At 36.5% G+C, this 24,717-nt stretch overlaps 1 protein-coding gene across 1 annotated transcript in view; it reads left to right on the top strand.

The window, feature by feature from the left end:
• LOC138186682 (uncharacterized) overlaps positions 1-24,717 on the top strand; it is a 35,656-nt gene that overhangs the window by 4,343 nt on the left and 6,596 nt on the right. The window contains exon 2 of the mRNA XM_069126762.1: positions 15,495-15,588. Within this exon, the coding sequence (XP_068982863.1) occupies positions 15,495-15,588 (94 nt within the window). The remainder of the gene's footprint in view (positions 1-15,494; positions 15,589-24,717) is intronic.

Below are 24,717 nucleotides of genomic sequence, written 5' to 3' on the forward strand. Positions count from 1 at the left end.
AGAACGTTTACAATCGCTTCCATTGAAAACCGAGTAACAATTCTCGCACGAGTAACAATCGGAGAATGTGGAAAGATAAGGCGAATCGAGAAAAACAATCTAGTCCCGGAGCAGAGATTAAGCAACGTGTAATGGACAGATTCTTATGCAAATTCGTATCTCGGAATGTAATGAAAAAAAGCAGAAGCTTGGTGGTAAATTGTTTTACCTACAGTTACAAGCATTGTAGAAAGCACTGTACTACGGATGCTTTATATACTTTTTCGTATTATCTGCTCCTCTGACAGTTGTTAGATTTCCTTCAAAATTGGGAAAAGTTAAGTTGCAAAGTAGGAAGTTTAGTTTCGTATTTCGAACGCCTACGTTCGCTTAAAGGTATTTTGTGAATGCTCGAGTTGCTGTTCCTTGACGGCACAAAAAATAATTTCTTCCCTCTAACGTTTCGGTCGAATCATTATTCATGAGTACTCAACGAACCTGCGGATAATGCAACAGTATGCAAACACAGAAAAAAAGGGGGCCACTTTGGACGACGACAGGAAATATTTCGCCAAATAAGGTGCACTTTAAACACGAACCCGAGTTTCTTTATTTTCGTGTACTGTAACTTTGCCCTCCTGGAAGTTGTTACGTAGACTACGGATTTTTCAATTTTCAATTTATGTCACATATACAAAAGATTGTTGAATAAATGTGGTACTCTCTGCGCGTGTATACGCGTTTCTGAATCTCATTGTACGTGTGTGTAAAGAATAATAAAGCTACAAAAGGGTACAGAATAAATATACGAATAAATAGTATGGAAAGATATGTATAAAATATTCAAAGTAATTTACTGGGGAAAATATTGAAGAAAACTCTTCATTTAAGATCTTCGTTTAAATTTAATTTACAGTCGAGGACTTGTAGGCTGTAACACTGTAAATATCGAACATCGAATGTTTTAGAAGCCGGGAAAGAAAACTTCCTCAACCCAAAATTATTTTCGAAATTTAATTTGTTCCCATTACTATAAAACTTTATGCGTACAGTAATCTACGTGCGTCATAAAATTTTCTATTTTTGCGCTAGTATAGTCGAAATTCATCGATAAAAGAAATAATATCTGTAGAAAATTACCTCTTAATAGTAGAGAAAATTGAATATGCCATTCATTTAAATTTGCCAGCACTGTAATAAATAGCAGTCCTGTTTGTTCCTAAATAACTCGTATAAAGGACGAAAAATATATTTTTCCAAGACGATTCTTCTCGTTTCTTTTTCAAAAGAATATTTTGTAATGCTTCAAGTAAGAATTGTTACAAAATCGGTGACATTTAACGTCCATGTGTTCGGGCATGTTTACATTGCATGGCACATCATCTTTCAACATTATTAGTAATTATTTACAAATGGAAATTGCTTTTAAATTCTTTTATTTCTACCCTTACAGCGTTCCCTACAAGCAATCCTCGTTCCAATTTAGTCATTTTTTTAGAGATCGTGGTTCTTCGTTATTTGTACTATCTTTTGTACTTTCGTGCGAATGGTCCGATATCGCGAACAAAATTTTACAATTCACGCATTGGGAACGATTTTCAAGACTGTTTGCTCGATAACACAATAGTTGCATGTTAAGGGTAGAAAATCGCGTTTGTTCCATAAATAGAATGTTAACGTTTAGCGGGTAATGCGACTGCATCGATCGCTAACGCCGAAAGGAAATGTCGGTCGACGTGTATCGGGCTTGTCCGCCGCTAATTAAAACGTTAATGGTACTCGGCGCATACCAATTAAAGTCGATGCATTCGCGTCGACTGTATTAACAGTAATTTCGTGCGTTTAATAATCGTCCTCTGCCCGAAGCTATTCGCTCTCTCTCTCTCTTCTTCTCCCTCTCCCTCTCCGCCAAGAGAACTGTTTCCCTCGAAATTCTCTCCTGTTCACCGTCGCTCGAAACGCGTTCTGTCCGCTCCCAAAACGTTCCACTTCTGTACGAAACTTGTCCCGTGCTGCGATTCACAGTGTGGCGAAGCTCGTTACTCCAGACGAAATTTTAATTAAAGTCGATGGGAATCACGCGGGCCTGTTAGAGTGCTACGAATTGCTAAATAATTCGCTGCCAGTTATTTCCGAGACGCGGATGCTACGAGATGATTAACGTTGCTACGGTGGTTTTGATTAGGCAAAAGAATGGAGACGAGGTCTCGGTTGAGCTTTTCGGAAGTCAAATTAACTTCACTTGGCCGAATTTTTCAATTTCATCGTCGAATTACCATCGACTCTTTGAAGAATGTATGGAAGAATCGTCGTTGTTCATGATCGCTTCATTATCATCTTCGAAGATGTACAAGGACAAGTTGAGACTTTATGAATCTGTTATTTTTACTTAAACCTTATTCCTCGTCGTTGGCGATTATTACCAAACAAACGCGATTTGACGTAAGAAATTATGCAAGTGTTGTCGAGAGTGACAAAGTTCGAAAACGCCTCATCGTCCTAATTAGCAATTCAATTAACTTAACTAACTACGCTTTAATCGCGTTACGATCTAAACAATCTAGCGGAACGAACGAGCAACGTTTCTTTATCAATTTCCAGCAATTTCTAGCCAAAATGTTGTCATTTTTCAATAGATATAATAACTAATAAATCTTTCCTGTCTACATCCACCGCGTCTTTCGATTAATTACTGTAACTGATTATATTATTAATTCTTCCAATAGTCCAATAGCTTCTACAAGCTTTTCCTTTTCGATTAATCGTTCCTTCGGCAATGAACAAAGTAAACTCACATCTCGTATGAAACCTGTCGGTGTCTCGATCCTTACGAACACGAGCCGTGTACGTCTTTATAGATTTCTGCGCAAATTTAATTTAAGGCCAAACAAGTAGAACTAATGCATTCCTTTTTCTTCCATTGTACCGAAAATAAGCCCTGTCCGTGTACGAGATAAATTTCAGCCTCTTCGTCGTTCGCTCGCGGGAAGACTTTTTCGCGGAATTAATGCCGGGATTATCCTATCTCGCTTCGTACGAAACAATTGCGCCCGGTTAAATTACACGGGACAAAATCGCGAGGAAATTTAAATCCCAGAGCGAGCGATGATATTCTTTTCTTCTTTTCGTTGGATCTTTGGATTACCTCGAGCAACATCGTGATACGGGGTCGCGCTAATTAAAACCTCATTTCGCCTGGAAACATTCAGAGCTTCCAATCTTCTCCAAACTCACCCTTTCGTCGAGGGGTGGAAAAGGGAGAGAGAGAGGGAGGAAGAAAAAAAAAGATAGTCAGGTCGACGTGTATTTTCTTCCTCGTCGTCGTCCTCCTCGTCGACGTCGTCGCGGTTGGTCCACCATTCTGCAATTTCCAGCGGGGAACTTTTTATCCACAATTTTTCTATATCAAGCCTTGAGCGACCGTCAAAGGGGGGGGGGAAACATTTTCTTCGTCGTGAACGTTTTCAATGTTCAAAAAGAGCTTGCCCGCGACGGCGGAAGGGAAAAAGCGTTGCAATTACATAATTCACCGTCGCATCAGAATCCTGATAAGATATAAAGCGCGATTACACGCCCGTTGCGGCGTAAGTTCGCGCTGCCAGATATTACTTTCCGCAGCGCACTCTGCTCTTTGAACTTCTCTCTTCCGGCTAGATATAGTTATACAGAGTATCCCAGTAATCGCAGTACAATCTTTCTCTGTGTGAAAAAATACACAGAAAACGTGAAATAAAAATTCACACGGTGCTTCATTTTCGATGAGATCGAATTCACGTATCAAGATCAGTGTACGAAGATTATTGGCAAAAATATTGGCGAATATACGTGTTGTAAGTATTTGTTAATTTTGTAATTTCGACGTTGTTCGATGGAAGTTGTTCTAAGCTAGAAAGAAGTACTTTAATTATATTTACGTAACTGGAAAGAAGGCTAGATGCAAAGATAAAAAAACATAATTCTAGAAACAGCTGCTGCATTTATGAAATTTTGTAACAAATTGTCCTAATGTTACGACAAAAATATTTTTAAAATGTTCATAAATACCAGGATATACAATGTTTAATACCAAGATCGAATAAGAAGAGGTAAATTGGTAGTATAAAATCGATTGATAAGATATTGCATTTTAAAATTGTGCCTCTGTAAAACATGAAACGTGTGATAATGTTTCGAGTTTATATGATTACGTGCACGATGTTCTTCTGCTGTGAGTTCTAGGTATGAAAAAAAACAAATTTTTAAATTCCATCTTCTCGAGAATGAACCGTTTCGAACGAGCAAATTTTATTCTATATTTTCGACATTTTTTCACGTAGAATCGCCCTCTCGTCGATTGTACCACGATTCTTGGTCCACCTTATATATACACGATGTCGATCTTTGGTTAGATTGCGGTTTTCCACGTAGTTGAAAGTTTAACCAAAGTCACAATGCCTCCGACTGTTGGATCGATTCGAATTTTCCCAGTGTCTCCTTTGCTACGGGACCGTTCTTTTCCGATATCGGGATAGAAATTGTCTAAATGCGCCTGGCTCTGGGCAATAATGTTTCTTTACTAGCGTTTCATCCGCTCTCATAGTGGAAATGTAGCTATTGGATGAATTGATTTCCATTGACTTTGAAAATCAATTTCGTTTGGAATTTCAATCCCGTTTCATTCTTTTACGATACTTTAACAGACACTTCAGTTGTGATCTTCTGTACAATAATTTACTAACTAGTAATATCAATAAATTGAGACAATTACAAATTAGAATTACAAATTAGGAACAACTGAAATTTATGATCCACTAATTCTATAAGAAAATAAAATAAACTGTCTTTAATTACTAATTTGTTATTAATTCGTACATTTTGATCAAATTTATAATTGATACATATAATTGATACATATAATTCACATAATATATTGTTATTGTAAATCTACTAAAACGATCAAACACTTGCAAACAATAGGGTGTATTGTCTAATCTCTATCGTCAATCAGTATGATTTTCGAAATTATCAAGTTAGAATCAATTGCGTAAATCGTCCAGGTTCGTTACAATTTGTAAAATATCTTACAATTTCAAGAAAGTCTAGTGACGTTCCCCTTCGCCTTTTCTCTTTCTAAGAATCGTTAACGGTTCCTTGGATACGACGTGGAATCTAAATTTCAAATGGAATCTTATTTCGCGATCGAAAACTTTCCACCTTTTTACACGGCGCGAGTATCCCTTTGAACTTTGCTCCCTGTTCCATCACGGAATTGTCTCGTGAATTCAATCCGAGTACTACGACTATCTTTCACCGCTTTTAATTCCATTTGCTCTTTCTTAAATACAAAGAGACCATTTCAAAAATTGCAGCACGTATAATTTAATTGTAATTTTTTAAGCAATGTTTTTCGTACAGTTCGATAAGAATTATTTAATGTTAAATAAGTGAACCTTGTTATAATAAGCGAAATTTCAAAGGCATAAAATTTGTATCAAAAATATCCTGATGTAGACGAAAGATGATTTAAGAAAAAAATATATAGGAAAGATACATAACGCGAGAAGAAAAGTATTGTACGTGTAGTCACTTCTATGAATTTTTTCTAATTTTTTCAGACAATTCTACGAAAAACTATGAATTTGTTACTTTGACCATTCTAATGCCATAATTTTGATATGTAAGACCTGGCTTCTAAGTAGATATGTAATTACTTACAAAAATATAAAAATACACCTTATTTTATCGAGAACAAATTGCGTTGGAATGTCAAATGTTGCTCGAACCACAAAAAGTTAAGCAAACCAAATTCCTAAATTTGAGGTATCCTTTAAATTTAATCGAGGTCAAATAAAACCTCCATTCGACCAGAGTTTCAGTTTGCTCGATGTACAACAAGCCTGCAAATTTTTACGATAAATGCCCTTCTCTTCTTCTTTCTCTTTTTTTTTTTTTTTTTTTAAATTGCTGCCGTATAAAGCCGGCTATTTGTCGAATGGATTTCTCTGCCTCTTTCACCAACCCCTAACATTTTCTCTTGCTCTCCCTCTCTCTCACTCTCTCTCTCTCTCTCTTTGTGAACTTTCTCTCTTACCGTGAAGAGTACATTATTCGAGATACAACAACGATCCTGTTAAGCGTCCCGTTTTATCGGTTCTCGGTGTAAAATCGATTTATAACATGCAAAACGCGGACGGCCCGTATCGGTATCATATTTACGATGTATGAATATATCGTTTACGAGCCGAACCTCCGCGTTTTGTTCGCCTTTTTATGGCCACCTTGCACATCCGCGCCGCGTAAGAGTATCGATATTCGATATTGCTACCTGCCGATAACTGCGTTTCAATAAAACGGGCAACGCATAAAAACGTTATAAGCGAATTATACGACTATAAGGGAAACACGTTTCGTGCCTTTATTTCCATCAATTAGTCGATTATCAGTCCCAAATAGCGATTATACGTTGCGTTACGACGTTCTGTTCCATTTTACGCGCGCATTCGTATTTCATCGTTTAACACGTTGGCTATCGTGCCAATTTTATTGTTATATATTATTATATATTTTCGCACTCTGGCAGCCGCAATAGATTGAAATATATTACAAATACTGTGCCATAACGGCCATCTGGAAGTACAAAAGAAAAATAGTACCGGTGTATGGCGTAAAGATGATGTACTACGGTAAAGTGGAAGCCGGAGGCCATTCAAAGCCGAAAGACAGTAGATTTAATAAATAGTAATAAATAAAATAAAATACAACGTCATAACGTTTAGCTTTTTCAAGATGTCGTATTGCATTCTCTGCTTTTTCCTCTCGACATTATCTAAAATCTATGTTCCTGGAAGCGCGTGCTTCGCTTCTATCTCGTTGTGTGAAATCTGTGTCGTTCACATTGCTAGTAATTTTGAAGCCTAAGACGTTTATTTTATCTTCATCGGTCTGTATAACTTAACGTGGGTTATCGATGACCACCGGTGGCGGACAACGTGTTAAGAGGAATTTTCGTCCGTGTTCGTAATTTCCTATCTCTGCAGGAAATCCTTTACAATAACACCGATGGTAGCCAGTAATTCCTGCTTTTATCTCCTCTTTTTCTTTTTTTCCCTAGTGTTCTATGAATTTATATTTTCATCCAGTCATCCAACGATTAATTCAGCACGTCTTCGTATTATCGCGTACACGTATTTACCACGTCTTTTTTTAATTAGCCTTACAAAGTCCGCAATCCGCATGAATTTGTATTTTTTCTCTACATCGCCGAAGACCGTTTCCTACTTCCGTCTTGTATTCCGTTTAATTATGATTCCCGCATATCGGTGTTCGTAAGCGTTAGGACAGTTGAGAAGATGAGATAAGCTTGAAACGTCATTAAGAACTTATTGAATATTACATTAAATCTTTATGATTCTATATATAGTACGTACTTCATGAAAAATCCATATATTCTATAATAAAAAATCTCATAAATGATAAGATAAAAATACGCATTGGTGTTATTAGATTTCCCACTGCGTTTCTTATTAATCTCCAATTCCATGCATTCTATAAATGATTCCACGAGAATCAGATTTTCGAATCTGTGCGAACTCCGTTGAATTTCCTAACAAATTCGTTTGAACATTTCTTAATTAGATTTAACGTTTAACATGCACCAATCTAATAATCTTTTATTATAATATATACACGTTGCAGATGGATGTTCTGTGATTTCTGTATATATTTCCAGATTAGTTTCAAATTTGATCAATGGTAGTCGAGTAACGTTATATAATTGTGTTAATGAAATTTCACAGTATCTCGTAAAGCATACATAATAAAATTCATAAAAATGTTCTATGTTGGGCGTCTAAATACTTTGACGAGCCACTCTACGTACAAATATTTTTAGAGGACCGATCTCATTACTTTTCTGACGAACTTTGTATGTACAGACACGCATGTAAGCACAAATATAAGCACGAGCACACAGAGAGAATAAAATTCGATAATTCAACAAGAGGAAATACAGTGGTCGCCGATAGGATCGTTTATTGTATCATGTCAATATTTTTCCACCCCCTCTTCCGGCTTATCGTTCCGCTACCTTGCCAGCAAAAATATCGGTTTTCGATAGCAGACAGTGCACCGACCTGGCAGCATTGTAGTTACAAGAATTAAACGATACGGAAACGCGTGAATAAAAAATCAAAATCACACACCCGCGCGCTCGCTAACCCTTCAACGATCAAAGCCTTAAATCGCCATTTGAAAATTGCGAAACAGATATACAGAATTATTATAATTAATATATATGCATAATATATATTTTCTTATTTTCACTATTTTAACATATAATAATATAATATAATAATAATTTATTGTATTCTAGACTACATGTCTAGAATACAACTGTTGCTTTTTTACGATTAATCGATTAAATCATTAGCACTACAGTGATCTGAGCACAATAATGAAAACTTAATTCCTATAACGAATCATAGAGAATTTTAAAAGAATACTCGAGATATTTCCCTGCGTTAAATATAGATCTCATCGATCTTTACGAAATATCAAACGCAAAGCTGAAAATTAATAAACTTTGTACTTTACCGTAAAGATTATTATGTATAGGAAATTTCATAAAATTCAGCGTCCAAATATATAATTTGAGTTTCTCAATAATTTGAGTTTCTAATAGAACGTAGAATCGAAATAGGAGAGTAAAAGAAGGCAAACAAGAGTTCGCTGCAATTATAAAATCATTGTGTTACGTTAATGTAATAAAGATAAAGAGTTAAGGGTTACCGACTCGCTAATTTATTAACTGGCGAACCTGGAACTTTCCAGCGATATTTATCAGGAATTTTTCAATTTATTCACGTCAATGGAGAAAGTATCAATCCAATTTCACGTTGTATTAACGCGAGTTAATTTGTTTAATTTATATTAATGCTCGTCGAGTGAACGACCGGGGCGTTATTAAAATTCCTTTTGTATTTGTAATTTAGATCGATGACGGGCGGAGAGGTGGCCGGAAGTAATTTGCGCCAGCATTTTATGGACAAATTAGTCGCGTTTATCGGGCATTTATGCGCGTTTAAAATTGATAAGTCTGTCGAGGGGTTGTTGGCCATAACGAGGCTAATTTGTGATTAACGTTTCACGGATAAATTAACCATGCTGCGTAACGAGCAGAGTGGAAACGGAGATTGAATGTTTTGACGTGTTCCATGAAAGTGGTCCTGGATATCTGCTTTTGCAACACCAACGAAATTACTATGGAAGATAATAGGGAAAAATTTACGATAAAGACATTTACGCATTTACGTTTACGATATATATTTTTGCCAATTTTTAATTTTAATATCACTAGATGACTAAAGAGAAGTATTTCAGTACGAAATAAGGAAATGATAGGATAAGTTCGAAGATGTAAAATCTTTCAAAATTAGACGATAAATTCACAATGTTTCGTAAAAAATAATTTAATATTAGTCCATTAATTAACTTTTTAAACGTTCAATATGACTACAATACATAAAAGATAATTTTAAATTGTCGACAATCTTGATATTGATAAAAAATTGGAAATCATGAGAAGAAACGTAACAAGCATAGTTTTGTTGTTTCTTTTCGCTTTATAATAAAAAAAGGGATATTTCAATATAAAATACGTAGAAAAAGAACCTGCTTAAAAGAACCTGTTAGATGCAAATCTGACGAAGTTTTAACGATGAGTTTTAAACGATATTTTTGTAAGGGGACAATTTTAATAACATGATATTAACACGCCGAAGATTAAAACTGCTTCTTCGTAAAAAAATGAAGACTATGACTTATCGACGTTATTCAAATGGAATCTTTAATTAAGGAATTAACTGAGTCTACAATTAAGAAATTGAGAAAAACTACAGGTACACGCGAGATTGCTGTTCGCTCATGTAGAAAAGATCAATCGACGCTCGTGACTAATGGAGTATCGCAAAAAGCGAACGACTGCAACGGCTTGTTAGCTTATTAGACTTTTTTCACTATGCTAATCTATCTTTTCGTGCGTTCGTTTTCTACCTCGTTTCAGATTTTTATTTAACGAGCCCCGGTTTGTTACTCTTCACCCTTTTGTTGTCTCGTCGTTTCATCGCGAAAACGTGCCGGTTTATCGCGTGAAATATGGCAGAGGGTTTTCAACGTTGCTCTTGAAAACATTCAACCACCGCGACGTGCCTTCTTTCGCGTGCTTATCGACGATCTTACATATTTCGCGGTGCATGATTTCAATTTATTCTCGCGCGCGATCGTAGTAATAATCGCAGCAATAATCGGGCGAAAGTTTCCTACGAGATTCGTTCGCAAATACTATATTTAGTAAATTACGTAACGGGCAGCATGCTATTTAAACCTAACTTTCACGTGATTCGTGTTTTTATCGAATCAGATACTTTCCAAGATTTCCAGATTCTATCGAGTTAAGTGGTTCGTTCTACATTTTGTCTCGAGATGGAATATAGTTCAGAGTAATGCAAATTGCCTGCCTTTCTAAAAATAGATCACAAGCCACTGCTTATATTATCGTTCGCAAGAATCGGAATAGTTTGGTCGATTCGTGGTAATAAGTTGAAGAATCTGGAGCGTATCCTCTCCAATCGTATTCTTTGTTCCTTAAAATCGCGTTTCTGATGTAGCTGCATCTCTGTCCGTGTCAAGGCCACAATTAACTACGACTCTGAAGTGAAAACCGGGTCAGAGTTTGCAGAGGAGCTTTATTTACTCTGCGAATCAATATTGCGGATGTGCTATTAATCTTCCGAGCTGCTAACACGGTCTTGCCGCAAAGCTGCCTCTAAACTTAGTTGAAATTAAACGAAGAAACTGTGTTCTTAACAAAGAGCCGCGACTAAAGCGAAGGAGCTTTGCGAGATTGCAAAGAACTGTTCTGTTACCTTCGTGTAATAAAGAGAGACGAAACGTGGTGAGAGCGAAGAAAATAAATTTCTTCGAGTTTCCACCGCAAACAAAAGTTTGCTAGTTTTGCTTTTTAAACGCCTCCACGGGCGTTACTCCTCTATTTTCTATTTCATCCACGGTCTGCTTGATCGGCGTTTATTACCCTCGTTCCGCGAATAATCTCCCCTTCGTTCGAAGCTGGTGGATGAAAATATTCTTCCGTCGTCCTTTTTCCACATTTTTTTTTATCTTATTTCCCTTCGGCCCCGAGCATTCTCAAAGGGACTTCTCTTTTTTGAAATTACAATGAACCAGAGGCTTTAGTAGGTGTGTATGTGTGTGTACGTGTATCAGAGCGTACGATCGATCCGATTCTCGTCCGCGTTTAATCGCGCATAAATTGAGCAATCCTCTTTAATTGCAGCCTGAACGGACCGTGGAAGTTGTTCCCGCATCGCCAGGATTTACATATTCGAAGCTACTTTATAGGAGACGAAATCGCGTTTCCTGGTCGGGCAACGTGCTGCATACGCTTTTCACGCAAATCAGATTTTACCCCTTTTTATCCCTTTTCTCTACGAGACGAATCGCTTATTTTTATTGTCGTTTTCGAGAAAGAGTCTTGCGCTCCTCGCAGTTTGATCGGATCCTTCTTTTTCCCTTTTTATTCTTCTATATTTCTATCTCTCTATATCTCTCTTTATTCTCTTTTTATTTTTTCTACGCGAAGAATTATTTTCATTCTCGTTTTCCAAAAACATTTGCGTATCCCTGGTAATTCGACGGGATGCTTTCTTTTTCCTCTGTTTTCTTTTTCTCTTCTTTTCATTTTTCTACGTGAAGAATGATTTGTTCTCTTTTTCGAAAAGTATCTTTGTATTTCTTTTGTATTTCTTGATGGGTTTCTCCTTTCCCCCCCTCCCTTTACCTCTTTTCTTTCGTACGCGAAGAATCATTTTCTTTAGTTTCATTTTCGTGTTCGAGAAATACTTTGTATCGCTTGTAGTCCGATAGGGTTCATCTGTGTGATTAAAAACCGACACATTTGCATATGGAGATTTATATACGGTGTAGGTAATTTGACGTCCTAAAATCACGTGCTCGGATCGATTAAAATGCATGCACCTCGAGATTCCACGATCTTCGTGCACGATCTTTTACCTCGTTGGTAAAAGACGATGACGAGCATCATCAAATTTTTTGCGCTGCCTTTGAACCTCGTAAACGATCCCCTTCACGATGCTTCGCGTGGAACCACCCCTTTATCTGCTTCTTGGATAATTATCTTGCAAATTCTTCGCGTCTTCTTCAATGTAGAAGATACGCTTCTAGGCTTTAACCCTTTTCGTTCGTTATTTCATAAATTTAAGTGCGTCTTGTCGAGTAAAATCCGCCTTATAACCGCAAAGGTTAAGAATTTTTATTATCAATTTACGAAAACTTTAATACTTTGCTGTTGTAATACTACTTTACGTACGAATGCCTTGCTCGTCGAAATTAATTTGGTTGAAATTGAACGAACGTTAATTAAAATTGAACTCAGTCACATCTTTTCCCGAATGTATTAATTCGTTCTAATAAATTACATTAATTATACAAAAATGGAAGAATTCGTTTCTTCCAAATGTAATCCAAACAACATGATAAAATCAGTTGTACTTATGTACTGTAATGATTAATGCTGATTTCTCTTTATTACATCGGTAGTCAGTTCGTGCATGTATAACGATGTATATCGACCATTTCCGTGAGTGTCTTAAATTATCGTAATTCGTTTTCTGCAATAACGAGATAACGCTCCGCACGCGAAATATGAAACATTCCAACATTACGATACCGTATGTTTTACTGTATACCTTAGACAGCAAATTATTCAGTTCGTCGAGCATTAGGGTTGGTCCATTAATGTCTATATAATTTTGCATATAATAAAATGTTCAATTTTATTATCTGAATTTTCCAATCTTTCTTTCCTTTTTTCAATAAATGTTTTTTATCGTTGTACGTATATCATCAGACATTATTTTACAGCTGAGAATTTTCTCTTTCATATGTGATATTGATTCAATACCTACATATATGAATTTCCTTTCATTGTGTTTAAGATTCAGTGAAGTTGAAATAATTAAACATCGATCGTTTTATATACAGACAACCTAGCAGAAAATTGAAAACTTTCCTCGTGGGTTTAATTCAATGATCAGAGACTGTGATTCGAATGTCTACCAAAAAAAAAAAAAAATATCGGAAAGCTTGGAATTGCTTGAAAATGAATATTCGACAATTTCTACATAGGACTATGGTCGAACGGTTCAAGTTTTATTTCTTTTCGTTTTTGTCCTTAGAAATTTTCAGGAAGCTATTTTTCAGTTACCGAGTGACCAGTTTATGGCTGACCTTGGACCCTAAATTCGGGAAATTTATTGCGAGCATAACGAGGGTGCGCGTATCTGGGAAAACGCGTTCATACCCAGTGACCCAGAGAAACCGGACAATAAAGGAGAAAATAGTTGACAGTAGTGGGTTACTATATTGCATCGTTGGCACCAAGTGACTTTTCCTTTCTACCGATAACCCTCGCCAATTTTGTTAGCACAATATGACTACCCTTAATCACCAAAGCAAAGTACCTTCCTGAAAATATATTGGACTGGGTCAACACGTTTCGAACGTACATACTAATAGCTATTTTTATTACTTGTATATAAAATAAAATATTATATAGAACTGAACAAATGTTAAAAAATTATTGATATTTTTAAGAACTACTGCCTCATTTGAAATTCCATATTATATAGAATTTACATATTCAATGGTATAATAGGTTCATCAATTTTGTGTAATTAAATTAAATTTTGTCTTCTATTTATGCAACAAATAGATTGAGTCTAGTATAATCTATATATACCTATTTATCTGTCTATTTTCTATCTATATTCATAGTTACTTGTATCCATCAATGTTATTCAGACGAATACCCAAAGAAATCGACATATATATTAGAGGCCCTAATAGAATATTATGGGGTCAACGCATAATTGTCCTCATTATTTTCGTATGACTCTTGCAAACTTTTATTTTGATCATTATTTTGCACCAATCTGAAAATTCCAATCCATCGATCGTTTTTCTAATCTAACTTCTCACCTAGGATCTAGCTCTGAGAAGTTGTGGCAAATGTGTATCGTGTGTTCAAACGTTTATGTTACATACGATTGTGAACATACTCGAAGCTGTTGAAAGCGTTTCAAATATCGTGACTAGATCTGTTCCGTTTAATCTATCCACAGATGTGCTCGTACTTTTATAGAAGTAACACGACAATTTCCCTCAGAATGTCGCCGCTCGGTTAGTCTTGTTCTTGCAAGCGGTCTATTTGGTTTTATTCGGCTTTCTCTCTCTTCGTGCCCTCTCTTTTTGCGTTTTTGGTCAGCTTAAAAGATTTCACGAGCTACGTTTAACTTGTGCCGCCTAACGAACGGACGCTGCCACGTATTGGCGGCTCTTGATGCAGAGCGAGGGACTTTATGGTAAATGGAGTGGATAATTAAGCGTTTACCGCCAAGTCAATCGGCATCTTGGAATTTTCTTCTAAATAAGCGTTATTTCCGCGGCGATAGTGACAACGTACGATCGTCGATTACGAAGTACTACATTAACCAGACCGCCACGCCGGTCGACCGGTTTCTCTGCGCCTTTGCACGTTTCAATTTTTAAAAATTATCAACGTTCTGGAAGACAGGAAGCGCCGACAACCGCGCGCAATCTCGTTAAACCCCCTGGCGGATATTATTTTTTTTTTTGCAACTGTCTTCTTCCCTTTCATAACGAGGATGTCCTTTTTTTCTTGGTTTGGTACAAACGTGGTCAATTTTCGTGCGCTTCACGTCTCTGTTGCATTCCCTCGGGGATGGTTCATCGCATCATTTATTTTATGCCCGTATTAAACAGCAGTCTCGTCCGAGTTTAACACTTTTGCGAATAACGTTAAATTCTTCCTATATTATCGCGTTTTGAACGTGAAATGTTTATTTTACGAAGTGGAATGTTATAGTTGATTATTTTAAGCTATTCAGAAGCGAATTTTTATTAAGGACTCAAAGAGAAATTACTTTTTCCTATTTACCTATTTATTTTTTCTTCGTTTCTTTTAGGTAATGTACGTACGTAGATAACGTACATTGGTAGATTAGAATGTTCATGGATTTATATGAAATTTGAAATTGTAAAAATGCACAGAATTCACATAGTATATACAGTGATTCCAGAAATATTTAAATACATTAAATTTTTGTTATCACATGAAAGTGTACTATCAAGTCGCATGAAACTTAATGTGTTTGGACTTAATTAGTATATAGATGTAATTAGAAATACAATACCGTACAAGTACATTTTGTGGTCTCTATAAAAGTCTATATATAAAGCACCCAAAGCACAGTACTCGTTGTAATACTTGCATGGTGGTTTCATTTTTTAAATTGTATTCGTAAAAGTATATCATTGAACGTTAAAGTTAATCCTGAAAGGATTTTTAGGTCTAGCATTGAAAATTTAGATGATAAATAAAATGGAATCGACGAACCGTAAAAAGAAACTTTTGATTTCAGGAGACGATGATGGACTACGAGGGTGACGGAGGGGAGTTGGAAGAGCTCGTTGATCTGGCAACCGACGTAGCGGATTCATCCTCGACAATTCGAGGTAATTAAACTTTCATTCTTCACCCCACGTTTCCCTCTCCCCCTCTCTCTTCCCTATAGATAAAGAAGAGACCGCGGTTCAATGAACAGGATGTTTTCGTTTAAATAGGGAAGCTTTCCAAGGGGTCGCAATTAGGGGTGCAATTGAGTAAAATGTACACGAATCTGAATTTTCCTCCAACAATCGTGGCACTAACAATCCAATTAATTAGCAACGACTGAAAAGCCACTCTGATAATAATGATCTTTCATAAAATAAACTTATAATAAATTGTTCAAGTATAGTAAATTGTATAGTAAATTGTTGATGAAGTTCACGACGTCTATTGCTCTGGTTCTTTAATAGTTTCCATTTCCTTCAAGTAAACGGTTGATTTTGGAATATTCACAACTCTAGGTAAGTTGTGAATAAACTTTTCATTTCATACCTGAAATCCCAAATTGCATCTTTGTTTCCTCGAGGTGAAATCCTGAAGCACCCTTAAAAACTCCTTCGAGTAAATACAGTGACGGATAAAAGAAAGTTTAAAATGATAAAAACATTATGAATTTTGGTAGCTTCCGTACTGAAAATTCTTTGCCATATTGATAACAGTGCTATAATATTTTACCATATGTCCTACTGGACAAATTGTAAAATTTAAATAAATAAAAAAAAAATATCGATAACAGTGATCCATTCTATGTATCATACATATATATACATTGCTTTTATCAAATATAAATTCATTTTGTAAAATTATCGTGTCTCTCTATTGTCTTCTTATTTTACGAACCTTATCTTGTACCATTGTATAAAGCTACAATACATTCTATTGTTTTATCTCCTTTATATCACTTAACGATTGAAGTTTCAAAATGTTTCATACAACGCGCATAATATATTCATAAAAGGTGTCTTCTATTGTTCAAATACCTGTATGAGCTTGTGTATGTTTCGTTCGAGAGTTCTCTTCACTTCAGCTAACGTTATTATCCCTCGAGGCATTCATAAAGCTTGCAAACAAGTTCCTTGCAATTCAAATGCTCCTTCGAATATCCTCGTTTCCATTTCTATTCCTAACTACCCTCTTGTTTTACACCCCCTTTCCGTCCCGGTGAAACCAGTGCATTCGTGCAGTTTATTTGCTCGTTAATTAGATTGTCGTAGAATAGCGGGGTAGAGAAAACGGCATTAAGAGAGTAGGTTCGCGTGTAACGAGGCGGAATAACGCCGAGACCTGTGCGGTGGATAGGCTGGAGGAAGAGGGTGGATGGGTGCTCGCGGGCGTAAGGGGTGGCTCTCGAAAATTGTTAAGCTAAATAAACGTTCAGCTGCGGGGAAAATTGGTAGAAACGCAATTACTGTGCTATCCTGCACAAAAGGGGAATATTTTCACCCTAATATTCCCGAGACAGAATAATTATTTACAGCCGCAAGAGAAAACTGTTTGTCACGGTCTTTCACTTTGTGCTGACTTAGTCATAGAGAAAACCACTTCCAGGTAGCGCCTTGTAAGCGTATCGTTAAAACGTTTCGTGTCAGACCCTTGATCGGATGGGTTCCTTCCAGGAGACGAGAATGGTTAGAAAGGGGACAAGTGTTCTTGCGTGGAAGACTGTGATGTAAGAAAAAATGTGACGGTTATGGTTAATTACTTCCGTTAGTGTCGGTCGAGGGATGAAAGATCGAGCAATCTTTCCAACCCCTCGGCTTGTAAGTAAATTCTTCTTCAATTTACAAAATTTAAAAGTCATCACAGTAATATCTCTTCAACATAAATATATGCAACATTAGGATCGATCGATAAATGATTTTTGGAAATATATTTTTGAATATCTTTGTAACGACTACTTCAAAACAGCGGCTATAATTGCAACAACTCAAAAACATATGATCCTTGTTCTTCTTCCGACATATTGCGTATAGTTCATCAATCTCGTGTATCAATCGTTGAAATTTTTCATTGTCTACAAATATTTCTATCCTTTTACAAATCCTATTTTACATATATCTTCCTAAAATTGAGAATCTTCTCTTTCATACATGATTTCAATGTCTTAACTTTCCCATATAAAAATCTCATTTCATTGGGGGATTCAACGAAGAAGGACCTATGTGTCAGTCACGGTTTTTTAATACCAGTTAATTACTATTAACTCCAACAATTTCAGCCATAAAACAAATCCCAAAAAAGGTGATGAAACTATTCTAAAGCTCACTAGAAACGAGGTTGCTCGAACGAGAATGCCAATCTTCCACAATTCTATAAAGAAAGAAACTCAAAGGAATCCGTTCTGGACCGGTCAGAAGGGACGCAGAAGATGCAATAACATCGAGATTGTCAAAAGTGGAGCCAAGCTTCCGTGTTCTCGGTCAGAAAGAGTCAAAGTCCTCGAGTCGAACGGTTAAGGGGCGAAGGAAAAAGGAACGAGGCGATTCCCTTTTTGGCGAAGAAGAGATTTTCTCGCGCGATTATTTTGACCAGGCGAAATTGTCCGGATCCCAGGATTCGTGTAATTACGTCCTTGGTTCTCGCGCGATGACTTTACGACAAAGTATACCTTTGGTTTACCACTTTATAATCAAGCAACCTCGCCTGTTCCCCTTCCGCGATTTGAGCTGTCCACTTAAACGCGTTCGGTAATCGCTCCTAATTACCCGGTCCTCCTGCTCAGCCTGTCTTTCACTTTCGAATGGTGGCTAGTGGATTCCTCGAGGCAACGTGGAACTTTCGGTCACGCGATCTTCCCGAAACGATCCACGATCGTATCGATCGCGACTACATAACGTCGAAACTGATACCGGATTGATATAGCAAAATACATGTATCGACGACAGCTTTTAAAAAGTATTTCTCAACGACGTAACGAATGTTCTGGAAATTTTTCAAGTAAAACCAAGTGAAAAGAACTATTCCCAATGTTAGTCCTGAAGATAGGAATCGTGGAAATCCTTTTGCAACTGAACGTGCTAGGCTTCAACGTCTTAAAGTTCGATTTTCAACATTGCATTCGTTGCGTATTTTGAGACACACCGTTAGTCTTAGATGTAATAACGAAAGAATGAGAAAGGGTCGTATATCATACGTCCGGCAAGAGAAAATAATCAAAATTGAGCGAATGACTTGAATAACCCTATGCTAGGATTATTTGAGTTCACAAAAAGGTATTACGTAAGAATTAAACTTCATTGAGACAATTTTAAACGAATAAAAAATACGATGGAGGATTTAGTAGAATATTTAATAGAGATACCAAAATTAATTTGATTATTTATAAAATTGTTATTGCAACAAAGAATATCTGAATTTTTGATGGGTCACTATATAGTATGATATACGTCGTAAAAATTTTAAGAAGACTCCAATGATTTTGCAAACTTATTTAATTTTCTGCAAGTGTTTTAATACTGATAAATTGGTTGAATATCAATATATATCGTGTCATTCCCATCACTAGTTCCAACTTCGTTCGGTTTCACGACGAGCTACCAAAAACTTCTGTTTTTTTTTTAATTCTTTCTGGTTGCTTTTAATTGCTTCTACCGGTCTCTCCGGTCCATCGTCTTCGATCGATAATTTGTAGGGTCGACAGGGATTGCGATCGAAATTTCTTCCTTGGTTTCTTCCAATCGTCTTTAATTGGCTCAAACGGTAATTATTTCAAGCTTCTCATTTCAACCTACCGCGACAAGCTTCTTTTATGCCCTGTTTTGCATATACAAAAAATTGTACCTTAACAAGACATGATCTAATTAAAAATTACTATATTCCACGAATTAATTTTAGTTTTAGTTAAAACTGATCTCTAAACTGATCAAAGCAGATATGTTTCTACCGTTAATAAAAGAAATTGATAAAAAGAAAGCTTTGTCTGACAATCTTCGAAAGCTCGGTCTCGAGAGGACTGGAACTTTTACTTTCCATGTGATATAACCAGTCCAAAATTATTTTTGCGTCGCTTCCTTCAGCATAAAATGATTATTAGCAATCATCTTCCACATCAACTCTATCAAATCAAATTTATTTATACGATTCTCGATTCTCTGCCAATTTACGAACGTCCTCGTGAATTTCGTTCCCCTGGGCTTCGCCTTGTCGCGTAAATAACTTATCGATGCGTCTGTAGGTTTGCTGTTCGTGAGCTCACGGTTCGTCGTCTCGGCTCTTTTGTCAAAGAACAAAGGTAATCGAGTTTCCCCAGGAATATGGGAAATTTGTTGCTCTCCAGCAGTCTCATGCGAGACAGAAATGTTTCTCGATCCCTTCTCGAACCGTACCTGCTTTCGTAGGATGCGCAGAAATCCTAGAAAATTTTTATTCCAAGGGCCATGGGGAAGGGTCGTGCCTTTTCTGCCAACAATTTTTCCCCTATCATCAGTCTGCCTGGGAATTTCGATGATCTTTCCCCGTGTGTCATGTGGACGGCTTACTATTTCCATATACATTTGATAATATAAAAAAAGAAAGAAATGAATTTTTTATAACTAATTCCGATAAGTAGAGTAAGATTAATAGAGCTTCTCTCAAAAATACAATTTTCGATTCGTTTAGGTGAGTTGAGTTTGATAAATTGAAATTCAGATTACCGGAAAAGAAACATCGATCCATTATCAAGTTCTTACGCTTCGTTAGAATTATCGAAGCTCATCTGTTTTACTGAAATTAATCAAATAATCGCAATTTGATTAATCTGAATCTAGGACGTCATTTCATAAAGCGTTATTTCATAAAATTTACATTTAGTAAAAACAACATATATTCTGATTTTATTTGAAAGTTTAATCGTCTAATTCATATACTTCACTAGAATTATTAATATTCTATTTTTCATTCAGCTAATCGAACCTAAACAACTTGACTAATCCAAATCAAAATTATTATACACCAAGGCCACCGTATATTAATTTATCAAGATCTCGATAGCCTGCAACACAGAATCGATCGACCTGATTCTAACACATCTCCGCCATTAATCGTTGCCCCTTAACCGTCTGAAATAAATTTTCAACTGACTCGATCGGGCTTCTTGGTCTCGTTACCATCTCGGTATCGAGAGTTAGAGCGGCTCCCAGTTTCCGGGACAACATCAGGACACCAGATAACGACATCATCTTTCTCTCTCTTTTCGACTGTTTCAAAGTCCATTTATAAGATTCATTAAAGTTTTGCCGGTCGTTACCATTAATCACAAAGCGGTGGGATGCCTGTTCGTGCGCTATACACGGGGAAAATAACTTTCCGCTTACGGGCGTACGAATCTACTGACCCCTTTTTGAAATATGAATTTTATATGCTAATGGCGGCTCGCTTCGGCGAGTTACTTCGGCCGCTTACAACCGTAGGCGTTTCAATCTTCCGACAAAAATTCCGGCAGCCGAGCAATTTCTGTTCCAAGGGGTGGCTGAATAATAGAAAGAGCCGTACGGATCGAATTCGCTGCGATTTACGATCTATAAATTTCGTTTCTCTTTCTCTCTCGCTTATTTGTAATCCGCGTCGAAATTTGTTTGCGATGAAAGTTTTTTTGATTTTGAAAGATGAAAAGTCCGTGAAACCGAAAAGAACGCGGGAAAGTCAAACCTCCGTTCCATTTTTGTCATTCGAATCCCTCTAAACGATAAATAACGTTAAATTCGATTCGTGCGATTGATTTTCCAGAATATTGCCACGATATGAATTTGTCTTTATTTTAATAACAGCGACAATACGATTGAGTTTGCGTTTACATTTGCTGGGTTTTAATTGCTACGATCTTAAGACTTTAAGAGCACATTTTTCTTCATTCTTTGATCTTAATTTCATTTTACGAACGAGCAGGAAAATTGAAGTTTTATCAATCGAAAAATCAAGTTTCAACCCATCTCTAGTTCTTGCTTTTCCCAATGGAACCGCTAATCTTTCCAGAAGAACGTTTCCTCTCACCCTAGGAGAATTTGTTCCAACGGTCTTTACGTAATCTTCGATAGTCGAAGAATCTTTAAGGGGTGTCATAAGTTGACAGAAGACGTCCGGACTTATTCTTCTTTCCCATCAGGCTATCATCATCCGTCTTCTTGACTTCCTAACGATGAGTGGAAGAACATTTTACATGGACCTTATGAAACTTTTATCTATGGTACACCTTCCTTATTCTCGAAAAGGGAGATCGTTCCTATTATTATTCAAGTTTGCTATATTTATAACTCGAGGTAACTTTTATATTTTTATTATGTGGGGTGATTTGGAAAGTGTTTATTCATGAAAATCTAATTGATCTTTCTATTTTAATGTCCCTTGACTTGAATCAATAGAGTTCAAAAGGGAACAACTCGTCAGTTTCAAAGTGAATTACAGTCATTTTTTAAATGTTCGATAGTACTCAGGGAAATTTTGAATTTGATTGTTTATGTATGTATGGAAGCGCCAAAGGAATTTTTATGTATTGTTTACGAGAAATTCAAAGGTGAAAGAATGCACATAACCCTTATGATAATATCCAACAGATAAAACAAAAGTATAAATTCCAAATATTCGCAGTCTAATAACGATTTCAGTGAAAAATATATCACGTGAAAGTTGAAGTGTTTCAATGGCGATGTAATTTGATTTGCCTGAAACGTATCGATTTACCGAATCTATAGAATAGTTCTTGTTCGCCTGTTCAACAATAGAACGTTTGATAGACTCAGTTGGTAATAGAACCGTTCAAGGAGGTGATCCTGTAATTGTTTTAAACAGTATAGATCATATCCGTGGGACATGGACACGTTGTTTACCCTTCGAGCCCTTTAAATCTCTGACTAACCTAACTCAATCCATACAACTTTTCCTCGCCTGAGAGACCATAGAAAGGAGACATTTAAATCTGGCTATCCCTGTGGGAACGTCCGGCGTCCACGTCCCGGGGGTTTGTCGTCCGGTGGGAAAAAAACAATGAACTCGTTTCTGACTGGTCCAGACTCCGTTCTGGTGTCGATCGTATGAAAGGAAAAAAGAAGAGAGCGACTAACGTTCGAGGCTTTTTAAAAAAGCAAAAGAAAAAAAGGGAACGATTTACGTATCGAGAAAAAATCGTTTGGTTCGTGAGACATGATCTCAACTGGTTCCTCTCAAATAATTTTCTTGTTAATCTACGTACGCGAATCGAGATTTTAATCGGGACTCGTTTGACCGTTATATCGACTTGCCTAATTAATGTTCGTCTAAATTATAATTAAAAATATTATTTACATATATAAAAATATAATTTTAATTTAAAATTTTTATCATTACATTTTTTAGTAGTAAAGTGATATAACTTTTTGTAGTTATTGTCTACATTTTGTACTTATTGTAGTTATATGTTGTTACAGTCCCATAATTTAATTTCAGCATGTTTACCGAATCTGAATTTAATTAATTACCTTTCATTGTGTATTTCATTAAATAATAATAGAACTTTCATTCAGTTTTTAAATTAAAGGACAGCAAATTCTAGTTCAAGTAGATTATTAAAATCCTTGGTTTCTGTGATTTGATCAATTTTGTTTATCAGATTTGATTATGTTTTGCTAGAAATGGTACAAGTGCAATTTCCAACATTCGCCAAGGATATTCCCTCCACCCTCTCGTTTATCAAAAGCAACATCCTTTACCGTGCAGGAAAATACGATATATCCATACAAACACCATTTCCCTAAACGAACGCAAATTCTGCTTTCCAACTATCCTCCCAACCCCAACACGTTGTTACATAATTCATAACGAGAACAGACTTTCTTGTTCAATCCTCTCGCTTCTCATCCCTTGGAAAGTAATAATTCTCAACTTATTTAATCTCCCTTATTCAGATATAATACACTTTGTAGACTATCTTTTTAATTCTACGAACTCTGCGTAAATATTTATATCTAATTTAAATAAAATTTTATTTATACTCTATCGTTACACACTCCTAAACGTGACTTTTCAAACATTCGATACTCCCTACCCGATGTTCACAATCAGATTTGATCTCCTTTCTACCACCTCGTCCTCCACCAAACGCCAATTCTCCCACAAATTCCCAGGGAGTATCACCATGATCGTTTAATTACGAACGACACTTATCCTTAAGAGTGCTTTAAAATATCGATTTAGATTCACAAATTATTTAATTTTCAACTTAGACCTAACAATTTTGTGATCCGACTATTCATCTGTACAAACGCATCTGTTTTAGAATTTGCTTGAACGTGATTTCTTAAGAGTCAAGAATCTCATATTAAATATCCACTGTGAAACCCAATTTCATTTTTTTCACCATCCCATTCTCCTCGAAACATCTACCAACTCTCCCATCAGTTTCCCAAAAGGTATCCTATACCGAAATATCGTTTAATCGAACACCATATTCCGGATGTCCACGGTATCCACGTTCCCAGGAATAGGTGAGCAATGAACTGGCCCTACCTGACGTCTCGTCGAGGGTTCTCAGAAGGGTGTACTCGTACAGGGGTGTGTGTGTGTATATATATATGTATATATACAGAGTATGGTTGGGCACTATTACAACGAATAAGAGAGAAGGGAAGAGAGTAAAGGAGGCTCGTGCGAAATTCGATGATTCGCAGGAACGGATGACGGGGTGTTTAGCGACAGGTAGTTCCCATGGGAGGTTCATGGCGGAGGATTCCCACAGGAACGAGACGCGAAACCGGGCCACGAGACTCGAGGCGAATTCCGGTCGGCGATTCTCTTTGATTCTTTCGCGAGGCTCGCTTTTATCGAGTCGAGAATCGAGTTCTATGGCTTTTCACGTATTCCGCTTCATTTGTGTGCTCTCTCTCTCTCTCCCTCTCTCTCTCGATCCCTGACAAAAATTCATCGGTAAGCTAAGGATTTTTATGCATTTATGGGAAACTTAAAACTGCAAAAATGAATAGAATCGTATAACGTGAAAGGACATATAAAATATCTTAAGTATACTTGCTCGTTATAACATTTAGCGAGTGAAATAAATCTCTGATTAAGTTTTACTTCCTTAGTTGCGTTGAGAAAACATTTAATTTGCATAAACGTTCGCAGTCTACTCATCACCAATGTTTAACTGTCCCTCAGGAAGTTTGTTCTGCTTTTGCATAAATCATTTAAGCGATCGTTCTCTTTTTACCTTCCCCTCTTTTTCCTTGCTTTTTTAAAATCAGCGT

The sequence above is a fragment of the Bombus flavifrons genome, chromosome 14 (assembly GCF_040668555.2).
Source record: "Bombus flavifrons isolate JBK064 chromosome 14, iyBomFlav1_principal, whole genome shotgun sequence".
Lineage (NCBI taxonomy): Eukaryota > Metazoa > Arthropoda > Insecta > Hymenoptera > Apidae > Bombus > Bombus flavifrons.